The 16,193-nt window shown below is 37.2% G+C and overlaps 1 protein-coding gene across 1 annotated transcript; it reads left to right on the top strand.

Moving 5' to 3' along the window:
• The first annotated feature begins 315 nt into the window (after positions 1–315).
• On the top strand, positions 316–5,744 carry LOC147406345 (phytoene synthase 2, chloroplastic-like). The gene is made up of 6 exons (XM_086434299.1): positions 316–1,118; positions 1,238–1,288; positions 2,787–2,959; positions 3,839–4,074; positions 4,761–4,953; positions 5,405–5,744. The coding sequence occupies exons 1-6, from the start codon at positions 653–655 to the stop codon at positions 5,582–5,584; spliced, it is 1,299 nt and encodes a 432-aa protein (XP_086290425.1). The 5' UTR covers positions 316–652; the 3' UTR covers positions 5,585–5,744.
• The last annotated feature ends 10,449 nt before the right edge of the window (positions 5,745–16,193 follow it).

Below are 16,193 nucleotides of genomic sequence, written 5' to 3'. Positions count from 1 at the left end.
TATACTTTTCATCGAGATACGAGTGAGAAGTATTTATGGTTCTGTGCACACTGAACCATATGTGCATATATACGTGTGTTTGTGGTGGTGGTGGTGGTGGTGGTGGCCTGTGAGGGGACCACCTTAAGTTTCTCGAACCTATTACACGTGGGCCAATTCCACTTGTCAGCTATTTAGACCAATGCTCATAACTGATAACGTTATCTTCCAATCCATTGGTGAGTTTATGCCACGTGTTACCTTTATTGGATTTCATGAACCAACCTATCAAGATTGCATTCGGACAACACAAACCCAAGTGGGCATCACTCAAACCAAAAAAAAAAAAAAAATTGAAACAAAAAAACAAAAACAATTTGTTTTAGGTTCTGGAATTGTGGAGAGAAGAAGACTTATTGGTTGAATTTAATACAATTTGGCTTCTTGTTTCAAGAACTGAAAAGCTTTCTCCTTGGAGGGTTAGTTGGAGAATTTATTTACTTGTTTGGTTTGAATCTTTACTTCTTAGAATCCTCAACTGGGTTCGTGTCCGTTAGTTTAGTTATTTTGATTTTATTAAGATTTCTTAGCTTTTTCATTCCTAATTTGAGATAAAATCTAGTCGAATTTGAGAGAGAGAGATAAAGAGCATCAAAGGGTTTGAACTTAGAAGATGTCTGGTTCTTTGTTATGGGTTGTGTCACCTAATACAGAAACCTATAACTTTCTTTATTATGGGTTTCATCATAGTAGCTCAAATTCCCTAACTAAAAGAAATCTTAGATCAAAAAGGTTTGAAGGGAAACATAAAGGGAAGAAACTCAAATGGAAATCTTGCTCTTTAAGTTCAGATTTGAAGTATTCTTGTTTAGGTGGGTCAGATAACAATGGGCTTAACTTCCCAATAGTGTCTAGTTTGGTGGCAAACACAGCAGGAGAAATCGTGGTTTCATCAGAGCAGAAGGTTTACAATGTGGTGCTTAAACAAGCAGCTTTGGTTAAAGAGCAATTAAGGTCTAAAACTGGGGATCTGGATGTGAAACCGGACTTAGTTGTTCCCGGAACATTGGGTTTGTTGAGTGAGGCTTACGATCGATGTGGTGAAGTTTGCGCCGAGTATGCAAAGACATTTTACTTGGGTTAGCATTCTCTCTTTCATTTGTTATTGAATTTGCATCATTTTTAGTTGATATTCATCTATTATAGAATCAATTCGAGATTCAATTTTCATGGTCTCTATTATTCTTTTTTTTCCCAGGTACATTGCTTATGACCCCTGAGAGGCGAAGAGCAATATGGGCGATCTATGGTGAGTGACCTTAATTAGAATTTTGCGTTAAAAAATTAATTTTAGATGTTGAATCTGTAACAATTAGTGGATTAGAAAACAGGTGTGGGATCGTAAATTTGGGATTATTGCATCGAAGGTCATCTCGTATACTTTCTTGGGAGGAACTCATGACTAAGCCTTATGTAGGGTCACATTCTTACAAAACCCTAGAACAGTTGGGGAGTTCTCCCTGTATGATGTAATTCATGACATTCTGCTCACAACACAACTCCATCCATCGGACTCAATCCACATCACCATCTATCCTACTTCGATTCTCATCTAAAAGAAAATGAAGTTGTAACTGTTCTAGTTAACAATACTACCCTACTTGATAAAAAAACTAGGTTCAAAAGTTTCAAAGTAGTATTCTTATAGTCAATGTTACCTTGACATGTGGCACGGGTGGTAAGTGTCATGGTGTCCAAAAGTGGCTGGCATGACAACCTTCAAAAATTTCAATACAACATGGCCGTGCAAATATTACATTGTGGTATGACAGATTTTTTTGGTGGTACTCTAGTAAGTTGTTGCACATGAAGGAAACATTGAGTATCCAGCTACCCAAGTTACTTAAGTTCATAATCCACACTCTTATTGGTAATACATTTGGGTAAGAAAAAGGGGAAACTGGTTCTAGCATACGTAAGCGAAATGTCTAGAAGTTTCATGTCATGTCATGTCGTGTCAGTACATTGGCAAGGCAAAGACTTGAAGTGCCAAGGTAACACTGCTTGGGGGCTTCTCAGAGGTAGAAAAACTGAAGCTATATCTGTTTTTTATTTTATACAAAAGCATATGTGTGGACCTTGAAAGGAGATATAAGTTTCCCCAAACCCAAAAGGGGAAACATTCTTATGTTTTTTTAAAGTCATCAAACACAATTGCTAGGTAAGAAGCTTGTTATTTAACAAATTTATATTGTTTAAAATCTGATTCATGGCGTCGTAAAATCTGATTCATTGTTTAAAATCAGTATGCTTAGACTTCTATTCATACTGATTAATGTAGGAATGATCATGTATTTTGGTGTTAGACTCATTGTGGATTTGAATATTTAGTATGTGAAGTTATAATCAAGAATCCGGGATCTTAGTCTCGTGACCATAATACACTATACTGGTAACTCTTGTAGATAAACTGATGCCACTATACGGTCATCAGTCCTACTCTGTCATTCTAAAAGTTAGGAACCACTCAATGGATCAAATCTTTTATAGGGGAAAAGATGCGTAAAAGATGCAAACTGTCAAAATAAAAGTATATTATATCAAATGAAAGAAAAAGAAATATAGGAAGGAGAAGAGGAGAAGACTATTTCTAGGAAACTTTTATATTACTGTAATTATAGTGTATATAAATGTAACAATGTAATTGAGTTGTCATTTTGTCCATAACTTTGAGCTTCATCACATGATAGGATAAAAAGGAATTTTCTTTCATGTTTTATTTCCTAACTTATCTTGTTGTGTTGCAGTGTGGTGTAGGAGGACAGATGAACTTGTAGATGGGCCCAATGCTTCACACATAACACCAAAAGCTTTGGACAGGTGGGAATCGAGGTTGGGGGATCTCTTTGAAGGTCGTCCATATGATATGCTTGATGCAGCTTTATCAGATACGGTTGCAAAGTTTCCCGTCGACATTCAGGTATTAAAGTACTCAGCTTTGCCCTACATTTGTATTTGCTTTCTGCTTAGGACATTTTCTTTGGGGGAATTGTTTCCCATTAGTTTATTCATTTATTTATTTATTTTTAAAGATTATATATTGATGTAGTTGGCTCGAAGAAGGACAATCGATTCTATGAGCAAAAAATGTCACAACCAACCCAAGAAATGAACTCTTTTCTGTTGAATGGGATTTACAATAGTACAATGAACTCTTTTCTGCAGGAGTCTCTTCCGATAATGTCTAACAAGCAAGATGAGTTCAACATCTAGAGATGGAGGATTTATGACTCTTTCAAAGCAAATATGCGTGTATGGCAAAGCTGAATCCTAACAAGTAACCACTATATGATACCACCATAGTGACAAAGTTGGGGCCGGGAATAATTTGGCAAGAGAAAGCTTCGGAAAAAGTTAGCAAAAGTCAATAAAGTTGGGAAAACATTGGATAAACTAAATTATAAAAATAGTTTTTTAAAGTAATAAAAAATGTATTTCATATATTAAATGATAAAATAAGACTTAAAAATGCTATAAAAATAATAATAAGCTGTGATTTTTTCAAAAAATCGTCGATTAATCATGATTTTTTTCAGAACTTAGTGATTTTTTCAAAATATCACAGAGTTTTGTCACTATGGATACCACCACTTATGATGCAACCATCGTTCGACACCAATTTACATAAATTTCTAATGATCAATGGCCTTTAGCTAGGAAAGGAACATCTCTCTGTCCAAATCAGTTAATAAGTCATGGACATTTTTGTTATTTAGTTCATTAATTTAATCAAGTGTTTATATTTATCTTGTATATATGTTGAACTTTTCAACCAAGATTGAAATCTCTCATTTTTCAGCCATTCAAGGACATGATTGAAGGAATGAGGATGGACCTTAGGAAATCAAGATACAAGAACTTCGATGAGCTTTATCTTTATTGTTACTATGTAGCTGGGACTGTTGGATTAATGAGCGTTCCTGTGATGGGTATCGCACCAGAATCACAAGCATCAACAGAGAGTGTCTACAATGCTGCCTTGGCTTTAGGAATCGCAAATCAGCTAACCAACATACTCAGGGATGTTGGAGAAGAGTGAGTGTTGATCCATAGAACTTGCTATTCATCTAAGTTGACAAATTAATCCTCAACTCATGTCTGTATGTGAAGTGGAGTTCATGTAGGTTCATGTCTAGTAAGAGTTGTGTCAAGCTTTATTTGTTACTTTATGTGCAAGTTATGGAGGGTTCTCTAAGGTTTAAATCTTGTTTTGATGTAATGTTTCGGTCTGGAGAAAAACCACAACCGTCTTGACCGAAACATTATGAGAAAGTGCTAAACATTCAATGTTTTGATATCAATGTTTCATTTCAGATTCTGCTGAGACATTCAGATTTGGCATGAAACTTTGATTCATGGGTTTCTCCCAAAAGGGGGATTGGGTACTGTCACCATTATGTTGGCAGGATCAGTGATCATTTGGTTTGAAGTTCATGCATGCACACCACAAGAATATAAGTGCAATCCCAATAGTATCATTGGTATATACTACTATAGCAACTCATGTACTACTAACCTAAATATGGAAAAGTGGGTATTCTAAATAGTGCAAAGTCCAATTATAGGATCCATTTGGGCATCATTTTGATCGTTGTCTAGTGATAATTTTTTTGTTAATATGCGGAAGGCCGGTAATCTTCTTGACAAATATTATCAGAACCCACTTTAAGTTTGTTATATAAAACATTTTAATCTTCTTTATGGTTTTTCTTTTAATTCAGTGCAAGAAGAGGACGGGTTTATCTACCGCAGGATGAACTAGCTCAATCAGGGCTTTCGGATGAGGACATATTTGCAGGGAGGGTGACAGACAAGTGGAGGAACTTCATGAAGAACCAAATCAAGAGGGCACGGATGTTCTTCGATGTAGCAGAGAAAGGAGTAACTCAGCTTAGCTCAGCTAGTAGATGGCCGGTAAGAAAATAAGGAACTACTACAAAAAATACTCTAAACACCACTTTTTTTTTTCTTTCTAAAATAGACATCAATTTTTGAAAAAAATTTACATCTAAAGTGCAGTTTTCATTGGTGGAGGGATCGCGTCAAAATGTGTGTGACTTTATACATAGTTTTTTGAAAATCAATATCTAAAACCCCATTTTATGCGCTCCTTTTCATCCGAAGAATAAGACATCACTCTATAGACATCATTTAAAAAGTGATGTCTAAAGTCTTTTTTGTCCTACCACGTTGAGTGACTACTACCATCACCACTAGTACTTGATCAAAGAGTGACCATGGTGATGGGTAGGCCAGCCACTATGTGTGTCAGGGCCTTGAAAACTTAGCTTCAAGGTTCGACTAATACTAGACATGTGTGAATACTCTGATAAAATTGATGATTTTTTTTAATGGTTTGTTGCAGGTGTGGGCGGCATTGCTATTGTATCGCCAAATACTAGATGAGATCGAAGCTAATGATTATGATAACTTCACCAAGAGGGCATATGTTAGCAAAGCTAAGAAGATAGTGGCTTTACCTGTTGCCTATGCAAGATCCATTGCTGGCCCATCAAGAACGTCCTCGAGCCTCGTGAAAGTATGATTGAAAAACAAATACTATATAGCAATCAATGGGTGGTTGAGGAGGAGAAGAAGAGATATTGTATTGTTATACCAAGGTTAGTAGAAATAGGGAATGTATATTAGAAATTTAGTATTGGAAAATTAAGATTTCTACTAAGTGGACGGAATTGTATTTTTAAGTAGCTGTCTACTTTCTGGAATTCCCTTGCTTGCATCTTAACATCGCAAGATTCATCCATCCATCGAATCAAATTAGCCAAACAAGATGTCCAATTTGTGATGTCCACATCGAGGCTAGTAAACTATTCATACCAAAAGGGTGGTTCGTTGTTAAAAAATATTAACGATTAAATTGATGAATGATCATCATGGATTTTTGATGAAATCAATAGTATCTAAGAACACGATCGTCAATGAAGAATTGCCAATTGTCAAATCCTATATCACCGGTGATCATGTGCTTGAAACAAATCAAATAAACTCAAATACAAATGTACAACCTTAAAAAGAAACATGTTCAGATGGCCGCTTTTGAACCTTAAAATGTGGTCAATGTATGTTCAATCTTGGATTGGATCGATAATTGATCATTACCTCTTTTGGGTCTTAGGTGGTCTCAATGCAGTTCCATTGTGATTTGTGAGTTCAATCATTGGCCCTAATTCAGAGTTTAATTAGCACATTTTTATTTTTATACTTTTTTAAATTGGCTTAAGTACACAAACTTGGCTAATTTGACTTTGGGATTGGATAGTGTTAAAGGCACCCCAATTATTACTAAGGAGCCCCACACCATAGCCAATTATTTTTGTCTTAAATAGGTTAAAAGTTTTGGAATGAACTTCAGAAAGTTCTAATCCTATTAAAACAAGTTGAAGAACTACAAATCATTCATTTTAATTTATAAATCATTTTTTATGGGTTTAAAAGTTTTGGAAGGAGCTTATTTTTTAATAAGAATGATCTCATCACCATAGAGATCACTCTTACCAAAAATCAGCCTATTCTGAAACTTTTAACTTATATAAGACAAAAAAATTGGTTATGATGCAGGGTGCCTTTGATAATAATTGGGGTGGCTTTAACACTACCCTTTGGGATTCTAATATTGGGTTGAGTGACTGGACTGGATACAATGAATGTGCTTTATGCTTTATTGTGGGCAGGGTTTTAGAGATGAGCTGATGGTTTTGGGTTTGGGCTTATGTAACATGAGGAATGGGACCAGATATAGTAAGAGAGCTGCTATTGGCACCCCAACTCTTCCTTATCACACCCCAATTAAAATAAAAAAAATAAATGAATGTTGAGAATAAGTAAAGTTGGGGGTGCCAATAGAAGCTCTCTCGTAATTTTATTTTGTTAGATTTCTATTTTTTAGTTTTTAGGATTTTATATGAACCTAATCATAGTTGTAATCAACTACTGAAATTGTTTGAATGAGTATTATAATGTTTTGGTTATAATTTGAGACAAACCTTTGTAATGTTTGAAGAATGTGTTTTAATCTTTAATTGGTGTGAGAGAAATAATTTAAGTAATTTGTGTGTGATAAGTAAAATTTGGGCTGCCTATATCAACTTTCATTACTAATGGAGTTTGAAGGTTGGCCTTGAAAGTACAGGTATTTTTCTTCTTCAATCACGAGTTATAAATTGTGGTTATGAAATTAAAACATTAGCCTCTAAGACAAGAAGTCTGAACCCAAGTACAAATGCTGTCAATCAAGTAATATTGATGATGATTATAGTTGTAAAAATTTGCACTACTTAGTTCTTCTTCTTGTGCTTCTGGGTGTGCCTGCAACAACACCTCTTCGACGCCCAAGTTAGGACCATAGTACAAAATAGATGTAGAGCTTTTAGAGAAAATGAATGCATACCTCTTTGGTGCCCATTACCCTTGTATTTATAGAGTTCCAACCCAATGATCTTCTATGATTTTTTTTAATCCCAACCTCTTAATTGTTTTTAGTAGTTCCCTCTTGTTAAGAATGTATCTATTGTTAATTCATCCCTTCTGATTAGGGATTTTCCCTTATCTTCGCGAGTTTCTGCTATTATTGTGATCGAATCCCTGATTTTCGAGGATTCGATTGATCAAATCTCCCTTCGTGTTCTGACCTATCTCACTCTGAACTCCAGAGTCGATCTCCTCGTGCCTCCGAGTTTCTCAATCATCCAACTTCCCATATTTCGACCTTATCAAGAGATTTGATAAGTTGGATTCTTCTCGTGTTCGTCATCTCTGATGTCTTTTCTATATGGTTGGAACTCGGTTATCGAAGTTTGAAATTACCCTTTTGTGATCCCAATATGCATGTGTCACCCTTTGATGTCATACGAAAAATATTCTTCACAATAATTGTGGAAGGTATTTCTCAAAGTCATTGACACGTGGCAATCTTAGAAAATCGTAAGCGATTCTCTGAGTCGAGTGGAGAATACACTGAGCTATATTAAAATAGACCTTCTCACGCACTCTATAAGAGTAGGTCGGGTACCTGTGGAATCTGTCAGATCAGATGTGACAACTCCATCACTGAAAAATCAGATGTGACAACCCCAACTTGACAGATTAGTTGAACCTGCTCCTACCTGACATGTTAGGTGTAGCAACTCCTGCAGCTAACAGATTAGGGAGTAGGCATAACTACTTCAGTAGAAATCATTGAAAGGATCCTAGGAAATCCACGAGCAAGGAACTCTATAAATACCAGATAGTAACTCACACAAAAGGTTAGAACAAATCTTCTTAGAGAACACTTGGCTAGCTCGACATGATTTCTAACTTGATCGTCGGAGTGGTCTTATTGCAAGCCATCCACCAAGCTATAAAATCTTAAGGAGGATCTCAAGGTAGAGTGAAAAAATGCCTCTACAATTTGGCGCCATCTGTGGGAATCGATACAAGGAAAGAAACGACTAGTATGGTGAGAGCAAGAGGTGAAGGATGTGGAGAGCCATCAAACCCCTTACCAGTAAATCTACCTCCATCATCGCAAGATTTAATGCTTGTGATATATCAATTGTTAACAGAGATGAGAGAAAAGATGCGTAGGGGGTTAGAGAAATAGAACGACGAGATCATAACAATAAGGAAAGAAAACAAGGAGCTCAGACAAAGACTGGGCAAGGGAAATAAGATAGAAGGAGGTCTAGAGGGGGAGGGTAGCTAGGGGCACACACTCCGTGTGGCAGAATGAACTGATGGTGACCGAACTGTGGATTCAACAACAGTACGAACGCAACAGGGACGTTCTGAAGCATGGAATCCAATGACAAGGGGAAAAGTTGAAGAGATACTAAGAAGGAGGGATGAAGAACTTGCTCGAGGAAGGGACCCGGGATAGAAAGCTCCGAATGCCATTCGAAAACTTAGGGGGACACCATTCTAACCAACAATAATGAGTTCCGACCCCCTGAGAGCATTTCACTTGCCAAAATTCGAAACCTACAATGGAACGAGGGACCTTATGGACCATACCCTTCACTACAGGAGTCAAATGGTTTTGTACCAGAACGATAACTCATTACTCTGCAAACTTTTCTCGTCAACTCTGAGGCATGTGGCTATGTCGTGGTTCTAAGGGCTGCCTGTTGGGTTGATAGCAAACTTTTTCGAACTGGAGAAAACATTCGTCCACTTACGTAAGAAGAAAGTCGGAATGAACGCGTTTTTTAACCTATGACAAGAGGTCGGCTAGAGTATACGTTCCTTTATGACTCGATTCCGGACGAGGCAATTGCTTACGTGGCCTATGTAGCTGCAATCACCCTTAGAACTCGGTTTTATGGGTCACTGATTAATTTTGACCCCTCACAACTTAAATACCTATATGCTAAAGTCGAAAAATACATCTTGGTAGAAGAGTCGATGAAAAGCAGAAGGCGGACAACACAAATAGTCGCTAACAGTATGACAGATTTGGCGGCTCTGAAAGTCACCACCGAACCAGGTGTTGGGGTTAGCAGGAAGATGCGACGAGACCCAAAGGAACAATCGAGGTGGAAGAGATGACAGGTGTACACGCCATTCAATGAGAAGCTATTTGTGATATTGAGGCACATATGGAGCAATCTCGGCTTCGTGCAACCACCTTGTGATTATTGGGGAAAGCTGGGAAAACCATATTGTGAGTACCAGGAGCAGAGGATCACCCAATTGAGGAGTTGGATTAGTGAAAAACCTTGGCCTTTCACTGGCACCGAGCTCGATTGAGGAGTTGGATTAGCGAAAAATCTTGGCCCTTCATTGGCGTTGAGCCCAACTAAGGAGTTGGTTTAGCGAAAAGCCTTCGCCTTTTATGATGCTTAGCCCAATTGAGGAGTTGGTTTAGCAAAAAGCCTTGGCCCTTTAATAGGTGCGAAAAGGCTTGGTGTGCGACTGTGACCTAAGCTCGACCATATAAAGTTGGATTTATTAAAATCTTTAGTTTGCCTAAAAACATTATCGAGTTGATAACTCGGATTGATCAGATTTACGTAACAGATAAACATCACAAATTTCTTAGGGTCGTTTGTGTCAGAGACAAAGATTATGAATTAAAACATGCAAAAAAGTGAACTTTTCATTGATAAAAAAAGATATGGACATTATATTACATGGGAGAAAATAGAGAAGTTGATTCATACATAAAGATTGCAAAACAAAATTAAACATCGGCATCAAGATCGATGTCTTTAGAGGCTTGCTGGATACCCTCATGGACCTCGGGATGAGTAGATTTATCTTTTAAAATGAGCTCGGCCTTATGTAAGTTGGCCTTGAGTTTATTGTAAGCTTTTTTCCCACGTAGACTCGGAGGTGTCAAGTTGGGCTTGGAGGGAAGCAAGTTGTTCCTCGAAGGCCTTCTCCTACTCCACCTCCATGGCTGCAAGCTGTCCCTTTAGCAGAGCAAGTTCCTCCTCTGTTAAAGCAAGACCATTCTTTACCTAGTCCAGCTCGAACCTGAAAGCGCCCTCGATCCGTATGGACGATTCATTTTTTGGTGTTTGTGAGTCGCCACCTAGTTTTACGGTCTAGGAACCGAATCATGACTCTAAATAGAAAATAATACTAATCTACAAAAAAGAAACTATGGGTTTAGGAGTCACGTTACGGGATTGGAAGGTGTTAGGCACCAATCCCGTCTGGAAAATGCCTGTTTCTACTTTTTCCAAAAATTATATTGCTAAAAATGACTTATATAAAAAATAAAAATAAAAAAACTTAATTTACCTGGGTGATTGCGAAGTTGATTCCCTTAGAACTGGAGGTGAGCGTTTATTGTATGAGTATTCCTACTTTGTCTCCGTCACTAGATCCGCTTCTAATTTCCAAGATGAGGTATTCTCCTCCTAGATCTGAATATATTTTTTTTTTGATGTTCTAGGTGTTTTGGATGGTTTCTATGTGTTTTTTTTTGAGGATTTTCTAAGTATTTTTTGATTAAAAAATGGGGTTTGAGTGTTAGGTAAGGACTTGGGACTTCAGATTTAGGATTTTGGGAAGGTTGGGAAAAGTTTTTGGCATCTTTTTTCTAGGATTTTTCTTGGCCTACGAGTTTAGGTTGTGGAGATTCCTTTTTATAGAGGTTTTTGAGAGTTTTTCAGTTTGACTAGGTTACTTCAAGATAAGGTTAAGTTGTTTAATTAGGATTTTGATTCTTATGTACAATGAATATTTTTAAAATTTTGGGACCCCAGATGGAAGGATCTTTTAATAAATATTATGTGAGCCCCAATTAAGTAACTAGGCTACCACCTAAAATTTGGCCCATGGGCTTAATTAATTGATTTTATTTGTTAAAAAATTTTAATTTAATTTATTAAGATTTAATTTTACGTTTATTAATATTTTAATTATTAATTTCGAAATTTAAAATTTTTAGAGTTGAAAAATTACTATTTTGTCCTCAAAGAAGGCTTTTGAATTGAAAGGTTGATTTTCGACGTTTTGGGATGTTTTAAAATCATTTTTTCATAAAGAATTCATTGGGAGTATCGTTTGTGTCACTTATAGATTTTTGACGTAAAATAGTCGTGAATCCTATGAGGGGTATTTTCGTAATTTTGTTTAATTTGGTAAAAATTGGCAAAACAATTTATTTGATTTTAGTTTGTTATTTTATGTATTTGAAAGGATTTTCCTGATTGTAATGTAGGCTCTAGGGATGTTTTGATCTTAGGGGTATTTTGATAATTTAGTTATTTTTTAGTGATTTTTTTTCGTAAAACTTTTTTTTATCTTAAAATGATGATTTTTATGTTTTGAGTCATATTTTTCTAGTGTAGTATAATTTCTAAAGTTTTGCTTGCTTGAAATACCTCATTCGAATTTCTGAAACATATTTAGTAACAAATAAAAAATATTGGAATATTCATCCATCATTAGGAACCGTCACAATTGGGTTGACGAGTTGAGTAATCGAGCGAGTGCGAAAATGAGGTGTCTATAGGACCTTGTCGAGTCCAGAGTGCCTTGGACCTTCATGGAATGGGACGTGGCAACATCCCTTCCATTTTGGAGCTTCTTTGCGAGCCCCTTGGCCTTGTCACGATCGGTCATTGCCATGCCCCTTGATTGAACGAGCTTGGCCACGACATGCTGTACCTGAGAAATTATCAAATAACACAAGTATTAGAGTTCGGAATTAGATGATAAATGGGAGCTAAGAGTTAAAAATCTCACTGTGATCAGAGCTCGAAAAGTATCGCTGAAAAAGCTCGTCGAATCCACAGCAAAGAGCCTGTTGGTGATAGCCAAGTCTTTCGGGAGGACCGAGGATTCAAAGAAAGCTCGTGCGTTAGTACAAAATCTTGATCCGTGATGGGCTGGCCACCCACGAGCGGCCTGACCACCCACGGGGTAGCCAAGGATTTAGTTTCCCCGTTCCCTGGAGCAGTAGTGGAGGCCAAAGCCTGAGATGGCTTGATAGGGGGCAGTGGTGACCTTTGGTGGGGGAGGAGATCGGGTCGTAGGAGTAGCAACCTTCAAAGGTTGAGGGATAGTATCCATCCTAAGATTCTTGAGGAGTAGTTGGTCATCCTCTTCGTCTTCATCCTTTACGTCAGATAGAGCCACCTTTATCACTTCGTCTTCGAAATCATCAAAGTCGATGGTAGGGATAGAACGGTTAGACTGGAGAGGCATATCCTCATTGTTTGAGTGTCGGGAGTCAGAGAGTTGTCGCGTAGGTTGATCAGCGGGCAGGAATGACTTGGTAACGCGATGATATAACTCTAGGTTGGAAAGCAAATGAGTTATAATCACCGAGTCCCTGATACCTTTTTTTTTTGTTTGGACATACAGTAATGGGAGATAAAGAAGTAAAACTTCACAAAACCGACTAAAAGTTGGAAGAAAGAAAAAGACTCACCTTGGTGATTAAAGGAATTGTACACGAGAGGAGGAAGCTCATCCTCTGGTGCGCTCTCCCACCGACTAGTCAACTTTATTGGGAACAAGAACCATTTTTTGTCCGAGTCGGGGAGCTCAAACAAGGAAGGCTTCCTTCTCCTCTTAGTTAGATAAAAGAAACATTGTTTGTTGGGGCACTTTTTCAAGGAAAATTGTGCCCTAATATCAGGGAGCCCAAGCTGCAGACCCTATTCAAACTGACCATTCATTTGCTTGAAATCATGGATTAGGCGGAAGAAGTTTCCACTCATTTGGCCCAGGCCCCTCCAATAAAAATTCAGTACCTCCCAAATGAGTTTTCTTAAAGGAATTCAGAGGCCTACCTTAAGTTGCCCCTAGTATACCATGGTGGTACCTAGGGAGAAACCTTGAGAGGATGTGGGCTCGTCCGTGTAGGACATGCCCACGTCATCAAGGACATCATAAGCCTTCTTAACCTTAGGCAACAGAGGGTGTGTGGGGGAATATGACTTCCCCCTGGCCATTGGAATGTGAAGAAGTAAAATGAAAAGAGATTTTTAGAGGAGAGAGGAAGGGGTCTTAGTCTCTAACCTTATAAAAAGGACAACTGAGAGGGGAAGCTTGATAGGCTTGGGGAGCTTGCGAGAGAGCCTTGCAGGTGCCGAGCTAAGAGGGATGCAGGAGCAGAAGACATAAGGCAGAGGGAGAGATATCAGAGAGTAAAGAGATGCGCAACCAAATCAAGGGCCAGGATGCCTTCAAGGAACGATATGCATGACGTCGATACGAACCATAACCAACCATTCTTGAAACGCCATGTGTGAACAACGCATAAATGTGCACAGTCGGAAACACACATCAAAATGATAATAATTGCGTACCCCATCCTCGAAATTTGAACGGTCAGGTGTCAAGAATTTACGCAATTAGTGAGCTAGGTCAGACTAACACCCAACTGGAGATCACCACGTGTCAACAACTTGTTATATCTCGGGGTCTCTAATCAAGATCTAAAACCTCGAGAAGGGGTATTGTGGAGGGTATTTCTCGAAGTGATTGACACGTGGCAATCTTAGAAAATTGTAACCGGTTCTCCAAGTCGAGTGGAGAATACACTGAGTTGCACTAAAACGGACATTCTCACGCAATCTATAAGAGTAGGTCGGGTGCTTGTGGACTCTGTTAGATAAATGTGACAACTCCATTACTGACAAATCAGATGTGACAACTCCAACCTGACAGATCGGTTGAACCCACTCCTTCCTTGATAGGTTAGGTATAGCAACTCCTGCAACTAATAGATCAGGGAACATGCACAACAACTCCAGTAGAAATCAATGAAAGGATCCTAGGAAATCCACGAGCAAGGAACTCTATAAATACCTGATAACAACTCAAACAAAAGGTTAGAAAAAATCTTCCTAGAGGACACTTGACTAGCTCGGCACTAATTTCTAATATGATCGTCGGAGTGGTCTTGTTGCAGGCCATCCACTGAACTAGGAAATCTCAAGGAGGATCTCGAGGTAAAGCAAAAAAGTGCCTCTACAATAATGATGATCAATCTCTCGATAAGATTGACCTATTAATTGTTATAAAAAAAATCAAATCAAATATCAAAAGGACAATTTTGGAAAGGCATGAATGAACTTATTGAAAGAATTTTCAATAGGGATGATGTTTATAAGACACTCAAATGGTCATGAAGAAGAAAAAACTAGAGGATATGTGGGAGTTTTTGAAAGACTTGGTAGTTTTGAACTAAGAAATTAGATGGAAAATGTGGTCCTTGAAATAACGATGGCACATAACCTTGCGGTAGTGAATAAATATGTAGTTCGAAAGGTGGAATGAACATTCAAATGCTTTTCTAAATAAAATCCATAAAAGTTACATAAATCTTTTTCTAATTAGAAGAAAGAAGTGATGTAGAAAAACTCTAAAAGATTATTCCAAAGTAGAGTCTAATTATATTATATAGATTACTGGTTTTAAATATTTATGTTAATATTTAGAAAATACAGGGTTAAAATAAAGGTTGCAAAAACATAGGGGATGTAGTAAACGAAGGAAAAGAATTCTTTTGTATTGATAAAAAAAGAAATATGCAATTTTGAAGAAAAATACTAACTTGATATAGGAAAAAAATAATAATTTAATGTGTTAAAAGACTAGCAGAAGGGTAGATGAAAAAAAAAAAATAAAATCAAAGTTACTATAAAGGTTAAAATCAAGGGGTTTTTTTGGCAAGAGGTCTAAATAAATTTATACTTGAGAACAAGATTAAAAAAATTTACTACAGACGACAATAGATTTATGGCTGTGATATTAGTGAATTCAAAATTATTTGAATACAATTTTAGTTAATAGGAATCAAATTGAATATAAAAAATTTGGATCTGCATATGAATATATTTATATCCCCTCGTAATCCAACCCTAAGGGGTTGTCCTAGTGGCAACCCGAGCCTTCATAAGCTTTTCAGGAAGGGTAGTTCAAATGTTCGAAACCCCACAAAACAATGAATTCCTTGGGGACACCCAAGGGTCTGGTCCTCTACTCAACTAATTGCACATAGGACTTTCTGAGGGAGTGGTTGTAACAGAATATGATGCATGAGATATATTGTATCATTATCAATGTATCTCAACATAAGAGAAGGTAGTGATGGAAAATAATATATGTAGCAATATCAATTAGAATATTCTACATTAGAAAGTATTTTATATCAAGATATTTTCATATCTTGGTTGATGTAATCTTTATAAGTACCCTATTAAGGTTCATGTATCATTCATCCAAGAATTATCAATAATATCAGATTTATTCATGGCATCAGAGCTCAAGTTCCACTAAGCACATCGATTTTGGTGTGCCGTTTCTTCAGAGATGGCATCACAGCCAGGCATAAATCTTTTTTTTTCCCTTCTTCTTCACTACTATTTTTATTTCTTTCAATACTAATCCAACATTTCTTCGTGTTTCTACTGACCTTCGTAGTCCAGAAACTCATGTTTCACGATCTCAATTATCATTTTATTTAAAATCTCTTCAATGAGACTTTCAATTTAACCTACACAATCCTAATTCGTATGCTTCTGAGAGAGATCATGACAGACCCGGTCTAGTATGCCACCAGCTTTGATAGACTCAAAATGAGTGGGATATGACAGTGATGGACATCCAGACAAGCAGTGACCACCATTAAGCTTGATCGATTGTTTGCAGTATTCCATCATTAATTTTTTATAAAATCAAGAACATTT

Source organism: Akebia trifoliata, chromosome 3 (assembly GCF_017979445.1).
Source record: "Akebia trifoliata isolate Shusen 1 chromosome 3, ASM1797944v1, whole genome shotgun sequence".
NCBI classification, from domain to species: domain Eukaryota; kingdom Viridiplantae; phylum Streptophyta; class Magnoliopsida; order Ranunculales; family Lardizabalaceae; genus Akebia; species Akebia trifoliata.
This window is presented reverse-complemented; position numbering and strand designations above follow the sequence as displayed.

Bases quoted from the DNA above. Each gene is read 5' to 3' on its own strand.
- LOC147406345 (XM_086434299.1), top strand. From the start codon at position 653: ATGTCTGGTTCTTTGTTATGGGTTGTGTCACCTAATACAGAAACCTAT. The intron at 1,119-1,237 runs GTTAGCATTCTC...TTTTTTTCCCAG, and splicing joins TGCAAAGACATTTTACTTGG to GTACATTGCTTATGACCCCT. The intron at 2,960-3,838 runs GTATTAAAGTAC...CTCATTTTTCAG, and splicing joins AGTTTCCCGTCGACATTCAG to CCATTCAAGGACATGATTGA.